This window comes from Heptranchias perlo, chromosome 6 (assembly GCF_035084215.1).
Source record: "Heptranchias perlo isolate sHepPer1 chromosome 6, sHepPer1.hap1, whole genome shotgun sequence".
Taxonomy (NCBI): Eukaryota; Metazoa; Chordata; class Chondrichthyes; order Hexanchiformes; family Hexanchidae; genus Heptranchias; species Heptranchias perlo.
In genome coordinates this window covers 12902732-12922592 of record NC_090330.1, presented here as the reverse complement: position 1 = coordinate 12922592, position 19861 = coordinate 12902732, and the positions used below count along the sequence as shown (strand labels likewise).

The following is a 19861-nucleotide window of genomic DNA, read 5'->3' as shown; positions in this document are numbered from 1 at the left end:
TGAGAGAAAGGCTATGCATAGAGGCTCACAAGACAGTCACAGGGAGATTGGGCTCCAACTTTATTTGGTGGTTCCTAATCAGCGAGACGATAATATAATGAGATGTACTTCACAGCCCCAGCTCAATAAATGATGAATTTAACTAAAATTTAATTCCCAAAGGAAACTACCTTGAGTGGCAAATTTCTTTTCTTCCATCAATGTAGAATGGAAGAAATTTGATACATGCCAAAACTTTACCTGATATTCTGAGAATAGTGGAATTCTGACACAATTTTTGGCAGAGAGATGTGCTCTTACAATTCCTCCATCCAACTCCCTAAAAGGCTCAGGTTGTACCACTCAGTGCTGTACTAAGCCACAGGTCAGGAAGGTTCCAGGTTCGATCCTGGTCTGTGCTGAGTTAGTTGATCTCAGCTGGGAAGGCAATTAGTGTGCTGCAAATAGCCTCAATCACTTTGGACCAAGGAGTGAAATAAAAGGGGAGGTGGAGGGACCTGTCCATCAGTCTGGATACTCACCCAGATTACAATCCAGTAACTTGTGCTAGAAAGTACACATATGAACATTAGGCGAGGTCAAGATTAGGCTTGTGCGTGATGCCTTCCAATGAATAGTCTACCCACTCTCACAGTGAATGCTGACACATGGAGGTTGGGCACTTGGGTAAAGTACCAGAAGTTCCATGAAATCATAATCAGCATGAGTCATGCCTTTAGGACAGGAAAAATAAAACTGCACTGTCAAGCACTAAGATGTGAGGTTCACGGACCCTGTATGCCAAAAAAAAAATGCAATTAAGACGGTGGTTTTAAATGTAAGATAACATGAAATTCAAAATTCAAAATGGATCTAAATGTAAGTTAGTTGAGTGCACAAATCTATGTGGGCACTAACTGTCAAACTGCACCTATCCAGGAGTATCAAAAGAATATGGTAAGTTACAGTCACCCTCTTGGACTCTCACTGAGTTGGGATATATCTTCTGATTAATCAACATCAGAAGATTATAAAAACAGAAGTTTAAAAACAAAGTCAAAGTAAATAATGGAGGGAAAAACATTACATTTTTTAAAAAAAACATGCATAAGGTTTAGTTGCAATTATTAAACATACCGACAAACTTGACTTTCCAGACACGGTGAGGTAGCAACAAGCTATCAGGACTTAGAGAGCTCGTCTTAGCACACATCTGACCAAAAACAGACTTTGTGCCATCAGGACCTGCCAATCCTCCTTTACTTCTGGAGCGTTTGACCTGAAGACGAAGGTAAAGTTTAAGTATCAATGCAGAAAGTAGTCTGAAGTGTAAGTAGCCATGCATTTCAAAATGCAGGTGAAGGGTTCAAATACCAGGAGGCAAGTTAGGAAGACTGCCTAGTTCCACCCCTACCTCACATCCACCACCACTGAATCCATCACCCAAATCATCTTCATCTTGAGGATCAGTTTCTGCAATGTTCTCCTCACCAGTCATTTGCCTGCACTCTTCACTACCTTCAGCCAGTCGAGAACTCTGCAGTCAGAGTCCTCCGCCACACATCCATTACCCCTGCCCGCACTAAGTTCAACTATCTCCTTGTGCTCTAGTGAATTGAGTTCAAGATTACTCTCTGGCCTTATTGCATCCAATTTGGGAAACTTCTTCAGTCTCATGTAATGACTTACACTGCTCAGACACTGCGTTATTGATTGTTTCCACTCCATCAGAGGATAATCTTTCAGCCACTACATTCTTGCCCTCTGAAACTCTGATCCAAAACCACTTCCCCTTTCTCTCTGCTTTCAATTGCCTACCTGTATTCTATCTCTTTAACCATACCTCTAGGATCTGCTCCCTCAACTGCTTCACTCCCTGCTTATTGCCCACCTCTCCCACTTGTTCTGAGATGTACATCTACATGTGGAGTGCTCTATAAATATTAGTGTTGTAATATAAATTATGCTGTGCTGATATGAAACTGTCAGGGGAAAGTTCAAGTAGTTTGAACGTCAACTTGCTTCAACATGGTGCCTTTATTGTCAAAAAAATGTCCCAGAAGTGTAATCAGACAAAAATCAACACCAAGCCTAAGATGATATTAGGAGGGATAAATAAAAGCTTGGGCAAAGAGATGGGTTTTCAGAGGATATTAAATGAGGAGAGGGAGGTGGAGAGGTAGAGGGGTTTAGGAAGGGAATTCCAGAGCTTATTGTCTAGATGGCTGAAGGCCAATGGTGGGGTGAAGGGATTTCAGATGCTAGAGTTGGAGCAACGCAGAGATCTCAGAGGGATTGAAGGTTTTAGAGATAGAGAGGGGCGAGGCCCTGGAGGGGCCTGGACATAAAGATGAGAATTTTAAATTTGCGGCCTTGGGGGACCGGGAGCCAATGGAGGTCAGCAATCACGGGGGCGATGGGCAAGCAGGATTTGGTGCAGGATAGCATATAGGTAGCAGAGGAGGCAGGGGTGAGGGGTTTAAGACGACAATTGGTAGTAAAGAAAAGGAACCAGAAGTTATCCAAGATGATCCTGGAGTAGTAAGTGCTTTAAGCAGAGGAGAGCAAGGTGCGATAGTGCTTCATGTGGTTCAGCCAGATCTGGCAATGGATGAACACCAGGTACTCTCAAATCTCCAGCCCTTGGACTTAAGGGAGCGAAGAATTACTTCCTAAAACCAACTATTAGCTAAGTTACATTTGATAACTTTTCCTCAAATGATTAATCTTTTCTTATTATGCAGCGTCACGTTAAGTGCAAGAGAAGTGGAATTACACGTGAAAAGGTAATAAAGCAAACAGTGATAAATTGAGAAAGTATACAGAAGAATCTAACCAGCACTGCAGCACTGAGCGTTTCCAGCAGTGGATTAGCAGGAACTAAACTATATAACAATGTCATAATGATCAGCAGAGTCTCTGCAGAGTCTAAGTCATCCAAGACTTCAATACTGCTCCCATATCAAGAAAAACTCTTCAAATAGCTTTCTTGCTCTTTAGGACAGGATTCAAAAAAATGTTTATCTAACAGGCAATCCTTCTCCAGCCTCCATCCATTCTCTTCCACCCTCTTGTCACAACCATTCTACTGATACTACTATGATCATTGCTGCTCTTCTCTCTTGCACTTAAATAAACACCTCCCTACATGCTCTTCCTTCTCCTTAAATCCAGTCATTCCCAGTTGTCTTCTACTCTAACTCATTGCGTCCCAGGTCCTCAAAGCAGTGGAACTACTTTACCAACCTCAGTCTTCCCTTCCTCCTACAATCTACAAGCTTAAAACCCAAGCTTGATATCACCTGATCACTACTTCTTGACATGTCTCCAACTTTTATCAACCTTGGGCATTGTCCTGTACTATGGTTCTTGGCCCTTTAACTATGTTTCTCAGTTAAAAACATTCTATATCTTAACTAAAAGCTGAACATCTTACTGACTTGAAAAAATGGATTTCCGAAACAGCAGTAGCAAAACACAAATGGAAAAGTGACTGTCCTCAGCAATTCAAGTCAAAAGGTGAATTCAGTGCAAGTAATGTTTGTTCTTAAATGCAAGGAAGGAATCAGATGTTCTACTAGATTCAGGTCGAAACTCATTTAAAAACAAAAGTTATTTGTCAAAATGTTATCCAACTACAAAATTCAAGTTAAATTGGGAGTCAACAACTTACATTTATATAGCACCTTTAATATAGTAAAACGTCCTAAGGCGTTTCCAAACAAAATTTGACACCGAGCCACATAAGGAGATATTAGGTCAGGTGACAAAAAGCTCGGTCAAAGAGGCAGGTTTTTAGGAGCGTCTTAAAAGGAGAGAGGTAAAGAAACGGAAAGGTCCAGGGAGGGAATTTCAGAGCTGAGAGCCTAGGCAGCTGAAGGCACAGCCACCAATGGTGGAGCGATTAAAATCGGAGATGCGCAAGAGTCAAGAATTGGAGGGGCATAGAGATCTCAGAGTTGTAGGGCTGGAGGAGGTTACAGAGGTAGGGAAGGGCGAGGCCATGGAGGGATTTGAAAACAGGGATGAGAATTTTAAAATCAACGCGTTCCCGGACCGGGAGACAATGTAGGTCAGCAAGCACAGGGGTGAAGGGAGAATGGAACTTGGTACAAGTTAGGATATGGGTAGCAGAGGTTTGGATGAGCTCAAGTTTATGGAGGGTGGAAGATGGGAGGCCAGCCAGGAATAGTCCAGTCTAGAGGTAACAAAGACAGCAAAGAAAAACTGGAATCCTATTAAACTTAATCATGTGCTATTGCCCAAATGTATTGCTCAAATAACCTCAAGGTATAAACATCAAGAATAGTTGCTAGAAAGGTCGAGCTTCCTGTTTTAAAGTTTTACTGGGCATGATTGTACCTGGATTCTGTTAAGCTCCACAACAGGCCCATGCTGTCGATCTCGTACCATTGTTGCCTGGACTACCTTGCGAAAAGCAGCTTCCTGCAATAAAATGGTGAAGTGGTTAGGACACTGCTAGACAACCAACTGCTATCAGTGAACTCCTCTTAAAAAAAAAGCAAGCAGGATAATCTGATTAAAAAGTCAAAAATTGTTACTACTGAAATCATAGAATCTAAGCACTAAAAAGACATAATTTCACTCATTGTGCCTGTGCTAGTTCTTCAACTGGAGCTTTATCTCCAATCCTATTTCCCTGCTCATTCCTCCATATCCTCTTATCTTCATCCTTTTCAAGTACTTATCTAATTCTGTTTTAAATGATGTTACAGTCTCTGCCTCAAAAGTCACTTGTAGTAAAGCATTCCCTGTTCTAATAATTATGTGAAAAAAATTTCTTCTAACTTTCCCCTTTGGTCTTCTAGTGAGAATCATTAACCTCTACCCCTCTTGTTATCGATTTGTTAACCAGTGGAAACAATCTTTCACTATTTACCCTCTCAAAAACCTTTCGGCTGTGAGATCCCCTGCTTAACTTTTCAGCAAATGCCATTATTCCGTTATTAACCACTGCAAGAAAATACTTCCCCACGGCCTCTGCCAGTGCTGAAATTGATACAGATTGAAATAGTGAAAAGGGAAGGTGGAGCTGCTGCTGAATTCTCCTTACGCCCTCTTCATTATTTTACAATGCACGTGCCATTTGATGAAGGCGGCTATTTCACAAAAGCTAAGCCCACTGTAAGCACAAGGTCTTACCTTGCCCTGTGATATTAATATTCCACGTAAAGTATCGAGTCCAACTGATGGGCCTTGGCCGGTTTCATCAAGTCGGCCTTCCAAATCAAACATTGGAATACAGGGACAGAAGAGTTCGGAAATATGATGCAGTAGTAACAATCTATTTCGCAATGAGATTATTGGGATTTCCTGGAGGTAGTTGTATTCCATTGGAATCTTAAATACACAAGAAATATTAACAGATTTACAAATTAGGTTTTTAAAAGAAGAAGCCTATTTTCCCAACACTTTCTGTCTCCAAGTAATACTACCAATGTCAAAACCCACCGCCTGATCAAGAAGGGCTGACTTGCTGCCAAGTCTGAGACTCCAATTGATGACCAGGCTGTAAGAGTGTGGTGAGCACAGCAACAAGAGTTAATTATCTTTTAGTTTTTCCTTCCTTTTTCCTACTAAACACATTCACCTCAATTTTACGTTTGCCTAGATAATTCTGACCGAGCTTGGGAACTTCGCAGATGAGGAATATCAGGCATGGAGCCCCGTCACTTCACAGGACACCTTATCGACACATTAACCTGTTCTGCTGTAGATCTGACCTACAAGGAAGCTTTCAATTACCTGTCAATACGATTAACTCACCTGTGATGGAAGCTTGCCTGCATTGGCAGGCTTGCTGGTAGACCAGGCTAGGGTGTGGGCCGAACCACATGCAACACGATTTATCTTTTTACCCTGTAGTGCAGCAACCAAGCGGGGCCGCTGAATGGCATTGGTGGTTCCATCTCCAAGCTGCCCTTCATCGTTGTCTCCCCATGTGTAAACTTCTCCTGTGTTAGGAAAAGAAAAAGAAAACTTATTACAGAAGTCAATTTTTACATGATATAATCTTTGGGTCAGGGGATATGCAGTATATTTGCACTTTCCTTCCCCACCACAACCCCCACCACCTAATTTTCTTCTTTATCCTCCTCTCCTGAAAATACAGACTCCTTTGCTGGCATACCAACCTATAGGTGATGAGTGCCCTTCATTACCTTGCCCAATTGGCCACTGTTGATGCGTGAGCCTGGGCCGTGAGTGACAGCAGGTTATTTAATGGGGTGGGGGAAAAGAGGGGAAAGACCACCAAGTCCAATCCTTTCTCACCCACCATCCACCCACATAAGTAGTACAGGGAATGGTGGTCTGATTCCCTGCCCTAACCCAAGGATGCTGAGACAAACTGTACTGGCCCTACCACCACGCTGAAATCAGCTAACCCAGCACAGACTGAAAATATTTTCTTTTTAATCAAAGAACATTCATTTATATAGCGCCTTTCACATTCTCAGAATATCCCAACTGCTTCACAGCCAATGAAGTACTTTTGGAACTTAGTCACTGTTGCAATGTAAGCAAATATGGCAGCCAATTTGCACACAGAAAGGTCCCACAAATAGCAATGAGATTAATGGCCTGGAAATCTGTTTTTCGTGGCATTGGTTGAGGGACACATGTTGGCCAGGGGACCAGGAAAACTCCCCTGCCCCTCTTCGAAAAGTGACATTGGCTCTTTAATGTCCACCTGAGCAGGCAGATGGGGCCTCAGTTTAACGTCTTGTCCAAATGACAATGTAGCAGTATTGAACTGAAATGTCAGCCTAAATTATGTGCTCTACTCTCTAAAATGGTGCTTGGACCCACAAGCTTCAGACTCAGAGGTAAGAGTGTCATCACTGGGCCAAGACTGACACCTAATATAAAGTCATAGAGGTAAATTTTGCCCTAGCTCCATAATTTAATGGTGCACGTTATATTTGGAGTTTAAATGTGCACTGCACTCTTCATCCCTAATCAAATAATACATTTGCACTGAAAAAACACTTTATATTTGATTTCCATTAATTCATATAAACAATCACTTTATAAAGACTAAGACCATTGCCATCACCTTCAATTTTATAATCGGTATATATATTTTTACAAGTATAAATTTCAAAAATAGTTAAACCAGATACAAAGAATTAGTTGGAATCCCCTTTTAAAAAAAAAAATCAGTAATGAACATGAAGTCAAATTTGTCTTTTTGTTGTGACCTCCTTTCCCACTCCTCCCAAACTGACCTCTGATTCCCTAATCAAAATTCCCCACATAAATTTTTTTCACAACTTCTTGTTCTTCAGTCACTCAAGAAAAAAATCCCTCTTATTACTAATATGAACAAATTGGTGCACTTGCTTCTATCCCTGATTAGGTAAATTAAAGATGGGTAACCACAGAAAGAGGTTCAGCCCAGTTAACAAATAAGGCACAAAATGTTTGACATAGAGCAGCCTGGGAATTATTGCCACTGATAATATCATACGAATGCGTAACACCTTTGAATCAAATTTCTCTGCATTATTTTAAAAGAGACATTAACCAACATTACAGATCAGCGCCGAGAAGGCGGGTATACAGTTTGGACATCCGATTCCAGCACTGAGTCTTAAAACTATACTTGGTCACATCTAAGCAACGTCTAATTGATCTACAACAAGGAAATACGGCCGTCGAAAGGGATATAGGACAGTTATGGGAACATAACTGGTGGGAGACAGTGTGTAGTGTAGGACAACATCCCTGGGCTAGAATTCTCTCAAGTTCGAATTTTTATTCAGTTAATTCTTATTGTAATTGCTAATATAACGCTTTGTGTAAGATCCTCAATGTATAAAAAGCTGGGTGCGCAAATGAATGTATTGCGTTACCAAGCTGTGAGATAAGGTTGGTATGGACATGTGAGCCTAACAAGGATACACCATGCTACGCTCATCAGTGGGATATGTTAGTTCCAGTAATTTTTCATGAAGGTCTTTGTTAGGGACTTGTTTTGAATGTATCTGACATTGCTCCAAATTTGTTGACTAAAATGTCCTTGGTTGATCAAGTTATGAGACGCCATGTCTCCGAGTACTTTCTATGTTTGTAAACATGATGGGATGGGAAGCGTTACTATCTGGTCATAGAATGTGAAGAGTCAGCAGATGGTGTTTGACCTACAGAGTAATTGATTGACTTGTGAACGTCAAGGTTGTTCGGGATACTGCTGATTTTACTGTGTGATTGTAGGTAACAGTGTAACATGTAGTTATTAGAATATTCTCAGAGCAACTGGACCGCTCGATATCGCAGGATCATTCGGGTCCGATCAATGAGAAGCCTTGTTCTTTTGTCAGGTTGTATTGTTTAGCGTCTTACTTAGCATGTTATAATTGCACTATATCATGTATTGTAAATCTTAATAAAACCTTTGTACTTTGAGCAAACCACTTCAAGTCTTTTTGATTAAAGACCTGACCGTAAAGTAAGAACTTACACAGACATATAATAACACCGCTGACAGTAAATTATAGCTGATAGTCAATCTTGTGATTAAAACTGTGTGTCAAACGCCCATGGGTGCAGTAGTTAAAGAAGGTCTACATCAATTTGCACACAGAAAGGTCCCGCAAATCCTATAAAATACTACAAGTCTTACCATCCTCAGTGCAGCACACACAGTGCAACGATCCGGTTGCAATTGCAATCACCTTCTTCCCTTGTAAACCCTGGACTTGCCGAGGCCTCCTAACATGGTCATCAGAACCATGGCCCAACCTATGGTAGTCACCTTTGCCCCTGTAAAAACAAATAATTCCACAGTATATGATTAAGAACTTGGAAGTTTTAAAATAATTGCACTGCTAAATTTTTAGCAATAGGTTGGACTAGCCAATACCACCCTGCTGGCTCTGTAAGCACATCGTAAAGAAAGTAAATTAAATGAAATGAAATGGATAGATGCCACACTGTGTGGAGCAGTATGAAAGAAAAAGACTTGCATTTATATAGCCCCTTTCACGACCTCAGGACATCTCAAAGTGCTTTGCAGCCAATGAAGTACTTTTGAAGTGTAGTCATTGTTGTAATGTAGGAAACGCAGCAGCCAAATTGCACACAGCAAGGTCCCACAAACAGCAATGCAATAATGACCAGAAAATCTGTTTTAGTGATGTTGGTTGAGGGATAAATATTGGCCAGGATTGCATGAAACTGCAAGCATTTATTCTGATCAGCAGCATAAAGGGCAAGATGCTCACTTCTCAATTAGGAGTCAGATTTCCATCTTAGATTGCTCATCACTCAAACCTGGCATGGTCTTGACGGTGGTAATGCACTATGTTGCAACAGAGGAAGGGTGCCTGGGGGAGTGGGAGGAAATAGGGCAGAACTGATCTGATAAACTGTCTCAGACTGTTTGGAACCTCAGCACCTATTTGATCCAGAGCTGAGCTTCCCACCCCATATCCTCTCCATCGCAAAGACCACCTACTTCCACCTCCATAATATCAACCTCTTCTGTTCCGACTCAGCCAATTTGCTGATAAAACCCTTATCCATACAGTCATCACTTCCGGACTCAACAAATCCAATGCTCTCCTGGCTTACCTCCTGTCCTTCATCTGTAAACTTCAACTCATGCAAAACCTGTTACCCACTCACCCATCCTCACTGGCCTACATTTAAAATTCTAACCCTCATATTTAAATCCATTCATGGCCTCATCCTCCCTATCTCTATAGCCTCCTCCAGCTCTACAATCTTCCCGCCTGCATTTCTCTCTCTCCCCTCCCCCCCCCCCCACCACCTCGTTTCACCCTGTCATTAGTGCCTTGCCTTCAGCCACCTAGGCTCCACACTCTAATTCTCTCCCTAAACTCCTCCACCTCCTTCTATTCCTTTAAGACCCTCCTTAAAACCCACCTTTTTGACCACGCTTTGGTCACCCCTCCTAATATTTCCTTTGGCTCAGTTTTCATTTTTTAAATTTACGCCTCTGTGAAGCACCTCGAGACCTTTTTCTACATTAAAAGGCGCTACATAAATGCAAGTTGTTATTACTAAAATGGATGCTGATCACCTGCTACTGACTTTCAATTTATTGAGTCTTTAAGGCAAACAGCAAGGGAACTTAAGATTACTAAAACCAAGCAGAAGGTTAAAAAAAAATTTCTCGATCTTATCATGCACACAAATATTCTTCAGGTCTATGAGAACTGATTAAAGCAGCTGAATGTGAGAATTACAGACTGTAAAAGATGTATACTTACCAAGTATAAACAGATCCAGATTTAGTTAAGGCCACAGAAAATTGTGATCCACATTCGACTTTAACCACACCAAGCCCAGTTAGGGAATCAATCTATTTGAGGAAAATAATGAGATATATAAGCAGGAATAATCCCAAAAGTTGCCAAATCTATTAACAGTCTACTTATCTGGTCTGTAAATGTAATGAAAGCTTGAATTTAAAACAAATAATGTGTTATACAGACTTGAAACCAAACAGCAGAGGGCAGTCAAAGCCAATACAGAGCACACTAGAAAATCGGTCTCCAGGTAATTAAGAATGAACATTTTTAGATTCTTGCTTTGTGCCAGGACCTCAAGAGTACATTGTGGTTTTATTTCATCCAAGTTCTTAGTCTTGGATTAAATAATCAAGAGCCTGACTGAGTGAAATTCTGGGTTAGAATAGTTTTTGCTGAGATAAGTTAAGGAATTGAGACTAGTCTGAACTGACATTATGACAGAGGGCTGAATCTGAAAGACAAGACAGATAAGGGAGAATAAATTCTAATTAATTATTAAGTTGTAGAGAAGTTAGGAGTGCAGCAACAACAGGATCAAGGCCTAGGCTAGTGATTTTTTGCAGCAAGTATGAAGCGGAACATCCTGGATTTGTAAAGTTTCCAGAAGAACTACATATATATGAAGTGTGTTGCTTGAGCAGAGGAATGCTGAGCTCGAGGGTTAGCTGGCTACATTCTGCAACATATATGGGGAGAAAAGGTTTCTAGAAGACCATTCAGAAGGTGATCATCCTGCAGTACAAGGCAAGTGGGTCACCATCCACACAGGGAGGTGAGGGAGGGGGAAGGGAAGAAAACTGAAGGAGCTAGTATAGGGAAATTGGGCATATGGACTTGTCCAAGAGGTATACAGTTCTCAATACTAATGATGAGGACAAGGATGGAGGCACAGGTAATAAGGTAATGAATAGAAACATTATGGCGCCATGAAGCAAAGGGTTAGCCGCACGGAGGGAGAGAGAGAGACAGCATACATGAAAATAGCAGAGTGGTAGTTGTGGAGGATTCTATAATTAGGGGTACAGATACCCTGTCTTGCAAAGGTGCTCAGGCGTCACAAATGTTGTGTTGGCTTTCAGGTGCGAAAATAAAGCAGAGTGGGTGGAAAAAACCTTCGAAAGGGGAGAGAAACCAACCAGCAGTTGTGGTTCATGCTGGAACCAATGACAAGGAGAAGAGTAGGAGATCTTGGACACTTGAAGAGTTAGACCCTACACTAAAGTGCAAGACCTCAAGGGTAGCAATCTCAACTACCATGTGCTACACAAATTAAGGAGAAGTACATTAGACATGTCAATGCATGGCTAAAAAAAAAATTAATGGATTGGAGGATTTCAGATTCCTAGATTACCAGCGGGTAAGTCTCATAAATCCAGAGAAAGGAAGCAGGGAGGACGTGAGGGGGACTGATCGCGGGTTCAGGGCGGTCTGTTGGAGTGCTGTGGAGCTGGGAGATTTGAAAACAAATTTTTCTTACACTTTTGGTGACGGCCACTTGCTAGGCCACATCTATGCTAAGAAAGCTTAAATCTTTCCTGAAGAGTACAAATTCCAGCAGGTGATATACAAGACACTGGTATGGACCTGGTGTACTGTGTACAATTCTGCTCACCATGCTACAGCAAGAATATCCAGGCATTGGAGGCAGTGCAGAAAAGGACAACTAAACTGATAACTAGTTTAAGGAGCCTAAGCTACGAGGAGAGGCTGAAGAGCTTGGGAGCTCTGTAGAGCAGTAGGCTCATAGGAGCTATTATTCAAATGTTCTTAAGGGAATAGATAAATTGAACCCTGATAATATGTTCAAGATTGCCACGAAGTATAGAACCATGAGATACTGATTCAAGCTAGGAACAGGGAAGGGTCACAGGTATGGAGGAAGAAACTTTAACTAAATTATACAGTGAAATGCTAGAACTTTTATACCACAGAAAAATGAAGATCCTGTACAAACAACATAATTGTAACACAGCTTCTCAGGTGCTAAACTGAGGAGACTTCTTGATTTTGAGGACTGTTTATTCTTTGAAACTTTCAAAATATCGGGAAGTGTTACAACATTTTCTGTTCATTTCTAATATGGACTTTAAAACCGAATTAAGGAAATATATGGAATATATTTGAAGAATATTCTGAATTAACTACATGTTTAAAAAAAATCATTTTGTCCTCACTTTGATACAGAACTGTTGCCCCCAAAGTTTTCATTTGCAGTAAATATAAGGGTCAAAATAAAATGTTAATCTGAATATATATAGCCTACACATCAGCAACATAAGTGAAAAAAGAGCCAAGATAAAAAATATAATACCAGATTTATGTATATTTATCTGAACTATGGATAAACCTTTAGTTTAAAAACTCCGTGTACCTTCATTGGAACTTTACAGCCGTCGCTTCCTCCTCTTCCAAGTTTTCCATAATCTCCATCTCCCCAGGACCAGACAATGTCATCGTCAGTCAAACAAAGAGTCTGTGCATCTCCACTTCCACACGCAACATCTATGACCCTGTAACCCTGCAGTGCTTCCACCTGAGAAGCAAGCACAACTTCAAATTTAGATGGATAACAACTTTGCACAGCAGCATCCTCAACAGAGGCCACGGCACAATATCAATCAATTGAACATGGCTGATTATGGTTGTGGTACTCAGAACAACAATACAGGCAGGTTCATCTTCTGTAAGCCACCTGAGCAACATCACACAGAAAAGAAGTCTGGCTGGTGTATCTGATGACTGAGTTATCAATCTGCCCTACAAGCAAGTACTCATTCTTGCAGGTGTTTCCATTTTGGTGGTTGCAGGTTAGCAAAATGAGAAATGTAAAAATAAAATCACATATGAGACTGTCCCCAAATCAGTAAGAAAGTACTGCTTCAAGATCCCATTGATAAGTTTGATAATACGTCTTGTAGGAGTATGAGTTCTGCTTTGTCCATGGTTAGTGCAAGGGCATCATGAAATACATGCAACTCCAACTGGAGAAACCATTCCCCAATGGGGTATGGTGTGTCCATGCTGTAGTCAAAAGGGTGGTGTAAATGCACTCACATTTTATGGCTCGCCATGCCTCTCATTCGGAGTTGCTGGTACCAGCTATCTAACTAGTAGAGGGTGCAAACTCATTCTGGTCAGCTGTTAGCCAGTGACCACCATCCTTGGCAAGGGCAGGGGTAGAAGTAAGCAGAGTCTTTTTCATGTTAAGGTGGCTCCAAGGTAACACATCTGACAATAGAAACTCAGAACCAAGTCAACCCTTGATAAGAGTCCCCAATCTCATACCTGAACCAGATAGGTCTGCACTACTCTAGAACCATTGTTAATGAACGTCTAGCCAACCTGGCTCTCTAAAAGGAAAAGGAAAGGACTTGCATTTATATAGAACCCTTCACGACCTCAGGACATCCCAAAGCACTTCACAGCCAATGAAGTACTTTTGAAGTGTGGTCACTGTTGTAATGTAGGAAATCTAATTGAATCTAGAAGAACTGTCATTAGGGGCAGATATTCTTCTCAATCTGCTCCAGATAATGTTCTAGTGGACAGAATGGACAAGCAGTGAGGAGCTTTTAGGTTTCAATCAATACATCAGTAGTACTCACCAATTTTGGCTTCAGCTGATCTTCACTGTCCCCATGTCCTAGTCTTCCATATCTGCCCTTGCCCCAGGTGTAAAGCTCTCCTGCTGCAGTAATGCAAGCACTATGTGCTCCTCCAGCAGCAACATCAATCACTTCTATACCACGCAGTGATTCAATAACACGAGGGCGGTCACAAGGACTGAAAGAGGGAAAAGGCAAAAATCAAATCAAACAAACAACTTCTCTACTGAGCATCTCACAAAGTTACTTGAAATCAGAATATTAAAACAGTTACTTAGTAACACTTGCTCTCAACCATGAAGGTCAAAAATTTGAAAGCTCGATCAGCCTATCAGCCAAATCTGTCAATTTTAGTCAGCTGGATTTACTTGGCCGTCAGCTGGGATACTTGATGAACCACATCATGAAAACAAGGTGTTCCATTTTAATGTGAAGAAAGTACCACCAATATGGACCAGCTTACCCATCAGTCAACCAAGCAGCATTACAAACAGTGGTTGCAGTGAAGACCGTTCTAATGAGACTGTCCCACCTGCCTGACTTGTTGCATGGCAACAGCCAACTTAGAAGACAGAAAGAAACTAAAATATTTAAAATAAAAAAAAACAGCTTATTTTAAAAGGCATGAAGTAAAACAAAGAGTTAGCAACAGGAACAAGCAATTACATACAGCTTCTAGGAAAGGGGCACTAGGTATTGCAATTGTTACACCCATATTACAATCACAGTGCTCGAGTCAGATGATGACTCAAATTAAGGCAGCAACATTGAGTGACACAAACCATGTATTTTACGTATTATTGAGGAGATTGTCTAGTTTTGTCCTTGACTGAACCAAGGATACAAATAAATTCATAGCTTTTAGGTTCAAATAGTTTATCTTTTTTGTTTGAGAGGCAAGTGCTTCCCATTTTCCTCAGAGGCAAAAGCAATAAATTTCTACAGATTCAAAAGCAAAATACTGCAGTTTTGACGAAGGGTGATCGACCTGAAACGTTAACTTTGTTTCTTTCGCCGCAGATGTTGCCTGACTTGTTGAGTATTTCCAGCATTTTCTATGTTTAAATTTATTTTAAAAAAATAGAATGTGCAATTAAGATGCCTAGGATAAAATTTCTGCCTAGAAATTTATAAACTATATGTTATATTACTAATCATTTTTAGAATACACAATTTCTCTCTTACCTCCTGTTGCCATGCCCCAGCTTGCCATCTTCTGCCTCACCCCAAGAGTAGACTTCTCCTTCAGACGACAAGGCAAGGCAGTGCTTGCCCCCCGAATTCACTGCCACCTTCTTTACAAACACATGTTGAATGGATTCCAGCAAAGTGGGGGTAGATACAGACTCTGTTCCTCCAATCCCCAGTCTTCCTCCAGCTCCGTATCCAGTGGCATACAACTAATGTAATACAGTAAGAATCAGAATTATTCATGCATTGTATCTTTATTGCCGTACAGCCATATTCCTTCTGATGCTTCATTGGTCAACTATTGAACACTCTGCAAAACAATTTTAACAGTGCCATTTTGCTACTAAAAAAGTCAAGATAATATGTGGTAGGTTACACTGTACCCATTTTTATTTGATGTTTCACACTACCATATCTCAAAAAATGAATTGATAGCACATATATACATTCTTCAAAATAAGATATCATTCGTTGAGAGTACAAAGGACATTTGAACATGCACCTTTCCATCTGCTGTTACTGCAAACAACGTCTGTTCTCCACCAATCAGCTGCACAGGTCTTAAGGTTGCCAACGCCTCACATGGCGTTGGAACTTTAACTTTTGCACCTTCTATACCTCCCAGCTGACCTCTGTGGTTGTGGCCCCAGCCATAAATAGTTCCACTTCCGCCAGCAGAAAGGGTCCAATCATCAGACCGTCTGTTAAACAAAAATAAATGTGAATTTTACATTTTCTGTCAAGTCTCATTTTTCTCGGCGCCCAGAGTTTTGTTTTTCTCCGGTCTTTCTCACTCAGCTTAGTGGGTAAATTAGATGAGATATTTAAGAACTGCAAAATTTTCCCTTTCTATCAGCAACATTGCTTAGTCCATAAATATCCCAGTGAAATCGGTCAATAACAATTTGGTCTCTAACACTTGGTGCCAAGACATGATGGGTACTAGACTTCTGCTAATGATCGTCTGCACAGTGATTTGCTGATTTCATTGATGCCATCATAGGGAGGTCAACTGCTTCTCTACAGCAGAATACAGGAAGCGTCACCCTGGGCTCCATCTCACATAGCTGCTAGTGGCTGTAAATGAATACCTTGGGTGGAACTTGGGAGTAGGTCACTGCCTGGCTTTTCGTCTGGCATGAAGCAGGGAGAAACTGAGGGAAGGCAGAGAAAAAAGCGCTAAGCTATGTGTTGACATTAGATTTCACTATATGGAGAGGGGAAAATCATTTCAGTGAGAGCGCTATCATGGGTCAAGTTGCTCATTACTATTTTTGAGATCATGTCAAAGCAATTAGGAACATAAAATCAGAAAAATATTCCTTTAAAATAGTTCATAAAAAAACAATGAATATAGCATTTATACATAGCGGCAAATTAAAGTCACAATAAAATTTAGCAGCATTGTCACACTGAGTATTTTGTACATGTAATGAAATAGCGACACTATTGGCTCAGTACCTGTTCATCCACTGGACAAGTTGTTCATCTTGCTCTCTTCTAAACACATCATGGCTTTCGTGAAGAACATTCATATTTTCATTATCAATCATTAGTTCACGGATTTTTTTTGCCACCTGCACCAGAGCACAAAACAAAGTATAGGACAGTGAAATTATGTTCTAAAATGTTTCCAATCTTGTACTTCAGTAGAAGCTAGAAACCAAAATAATTGAGTACTCATTTACCCGTAAAGCACAGATTTAACTAGCTAAATATTAAAAGTTGAAAATTGTAACGTTTATTAAACATTTTTACTTTGTAGAGTGGTACAGTAAAGAAAGTACCAACATCAGCATGAACATTTCCATACTTGATCAGTAACTCCAAATTTACAAATCCACTATGAAATATGGATGCAACATTCTACAAATAAAATAGAATTCAGTGTTAATTAGGAATCATTTATATAATTAAACAAAATTAGAAAATTTCTGTATAACTGTAAAAACAAGTTGAATCCTCTGACACAAATCTATATTAATCCAATGCAACCCATTACGAAGAAATCAGCTGTTGGCTATACTATTTGGTATAACCTACGAATTATGTTAAGACAATTTATATATCGATTTCCAGTAGGGTCTTTCTGGATGGATGATTTAGGGTGGGCCAAATAGTCTTCCTCATCTGTAATAACACTACTCATCATTGTAACAACCAATGGTGGACAGATTATTGGGTGTTGAAATGTGCATATTTTTGAACGGAGCTAAGTATTTGGGCCAGATTTTCCACCTCGTCAACGGTTGCATATCTAATTTAACTTGAGCAAATCAAGGATGTATTACCAATCAGCAGAGTTTTTGAGAGTCAGAGGCAACACCTTTGTTCCCAAGAGTGAATAGTGCAGATAGTTAACATTGTACCTAATTTTATAGGTTAGTTCTAAGGTTTGGAAAATAACGTGTTTTGAATGTTCACTAACAATACGCAAGGACTGGGGCTACATAAGCATGCTTAATATTTATTACCTCATCAGGAAACTGCCGTGGCAATGGCGTTCTCTTATCTAGAGCCACAGCAACTCTCAAGGCCGTGCAGTATCTTCTAAACCAAGCCCACTTGTGTGTCTCAGCACAGCAAGGCAGAGTATCAAGCTCTAAATCACATGCCAGAGCGACTAAAACCTGCAAAACAAAGAACTGTTTAAGTAAAGGTTTCATTACAATTCTGTCTTTAGGCAAAAATTGGACTTCAGGTGAAGATAGGACTGGGCTCAGCTGAGCGACTCTCCACGGTCAAATAACCTGCCAAAACTCGCTTTTGAGATGACACACCAAGAACGGGCACTGGAGCAAGGTGCTGAAGAGCTCCAACCACCCATGGAACCATGCTCCAGCAAGGAGTCAATGCTAGGGAGAAAATTGGCATAAGAAATAATCTTTTCATCATTTAAATACTAAAAGTATCTTAACTGAAATAATTCAGCCGCAAGATTTCTTTATACATTTCAGTCCCAATAAGGAAACATCTTTCAAATGATAACCTGATCATAATTTGTGTCCTGGCCAATATTTATCCCTCAACCAACATCACTAAAACAGATTATCTGGTCATTATCACATCGGTATTTGTGGGACCTTGCTGTGCGCAAATTGGCTGCCGCATTTTCTACATTACAACAGTGACTATACTTCAAAAGTACTTCATTGGCTGTAAAGCGCTTGGGACATCTTGAGGTCGTGAAAGGCACTATATAAATGCAAGTGTGTCTTTATTTTTTCTTTATTTTGTGCTCTATTCAAAAAGGGCAGATCATGTATTGTGGCTAAAATAAAAAGGTAAATTCTGCTAAGAATTTATACTTGATCTTTTAAATTACAATATGAAAATTATTAATGCGCATCAAAAAAGTGTAACAATATTTTGCAGCAGGAATCTTGTGCCACCGAAATAATGTTTTCTCTAAAATACTACTTCTTTATCAACAAGGCACATCATTCCACATGTGCGCTTTCAAGCTGAAGTGAATGGATAGCAATCAGGAATGGAGCTTGCGTTTTCCCCCTAGCTCGTGGGTGCTGAGGCTAATTGTAGCATCTCCCATTGCTACAAGCTGTGATCAGCTAACTCAACACATACCAAGAGTCAAACTCAAGACCTTCTGATTATGCCTTTGTCTACTCGGCCATTAGGGGAGCTAATGTGTGAAAATGAAAAGGTTAGAAAAATATCTCCTCTTAAACCCAAACTTCCAACTTCTCCAAATTTAAATGTTTAATTACATACACAAACAAAAATGATTACCTTGAAGAAAGGGCTGTGAAGGAGCTGCTTTCCTCCTCTTACTATGGGATCTTCATATTCATACTGCCGCTGTAAAGCTTCTGGAAGACCTTTGACTAATGCGGCTAACGCAGTTCCAGTAAAGCTCTAAAGGGAAAAAAAATGTATTTTTCTCAGTGAGCGTACTATGCTAAATGTTTTACATTTTTTTAAAAAATTAGCAGTGGGCAAACAGCATTAAATATTCATTCTTAAATAGGTTGTCACCATACCAGAGATCGTGATTCTCCATCACTGTCACCAAGAAGCCTATTGATATTTATGGTCTGACCAAACTCGGTTGTCAAAAGTTTGCGCAGTCTCTGCAAGGCCCACATCCTGTGACTGGCAGCTGTCAGTTTTTATATAAAGCAAAAAAGATTGTTAATTCATTACGGTCTTCATAATGGCTGACGCTGCAACAGTTTCTGTACTTCACCATCTTTTAATACTTACCAAGCGCACTTAGCTGAGCACAAGCTGCCAAAGAGGCAGCTAAACGGGGCACAATACTTCTGTTTGATGCAAAGCTTAATCGGAAATCCAACAGGCAGGTAACTAAATCCATTGAAGGGCATGACAAAATGCATCGATCTGACAGAAGATCTTTAGGACCTAGTTCAAATATTAAAAAGTTAATTGTATGATTACATAAACAAAAAATAAAATCACAATGCTGACAAATCAAATCCAGAGATGTTTATCTTTAATATTACAAATTTACAGAAATCTATTTCCATAGCTATTACATGAATAAACAAGTCCATATTATGAAAGCTGTACCACAGATTAATAGGATTCATGAAGTAATGAAACAAAGGTTTGCTTGCGTCTGTGGTTCCCCAAACAGAAGGTTACTGATCTCAACCATGGCACCAGGAACAAGCACAAAGTAATTCCCAAATAAGATGTGGAGGGAGGGTTAAAGAGACAATAAAATCAATGATTTGACAAAAGGGACTACTACCCCAGACTGCTCTGATCTTTCTCCTTGTGCATTCCCAATCTGCTTTTTTG

The 19861-nt window shown here is 40.2% G+C and overlaps 1 protein-coding gene across 7 annotated transcripts in view; it reads right to left on the bottom strand.

The window, feature by feature from the left end:
* Positions 1–19861, bottom strand: part of herc2 (HECT and RLD domain containing E3 ubiquitin protein ligase 2) — a 186992-nt gene that overhangs the window by 11108 nt on the left and 156023 nt on the right. For all 7 annotated transcript variants that reach the window (XM_067985782.1, XM_067985783.1, XM_067985786.1 and 4 more), the window contains 15 exons: positions 19301–19459; positions 19078–19196; positions 18827–18952; positions 17551–17706; positions 16538–16653; positions 15579–15777; positions 15071–15285; positions 13886–14063; positions 12652–12813; positions 10239–10330; positions 8627–8766; positions 5767–5954; positions 5143–5340; positions 4342–4425; positions 1117–1258 (listed from right to left, as the gene is read on the bottom strand). In XM_067985782.1, the coding sequence (XP_067841883.1) occupies positions 1117–1258; positions 4342–4425; positions 5143–5340; positions 5767–5954; positions 8627–8766; positions 10239–10330; positions 12652–12813; positions 13886–14063; positions 15071–15285; positions 15579–15777; positions 16538–16653; positions 17551–17706; positions 18827–18952; positions 19078–19196; positions 19301–19459 (2274 nt within the window). The remainder of the gene's footprint in view (positions 1–1116; positions 1259–4341; positions 4426–5142; positions 5341–5766; positions 5955–8626; positions 8767–10238; positions 10331–12651; positions 12814–13885; positions 14064–15070; positions 15286–15578; positions 15778–16537; positions 16654–17550; positions 17707–18826; positions 18953–19077; positions 19197–19300; positions 19460–19861) is intronic.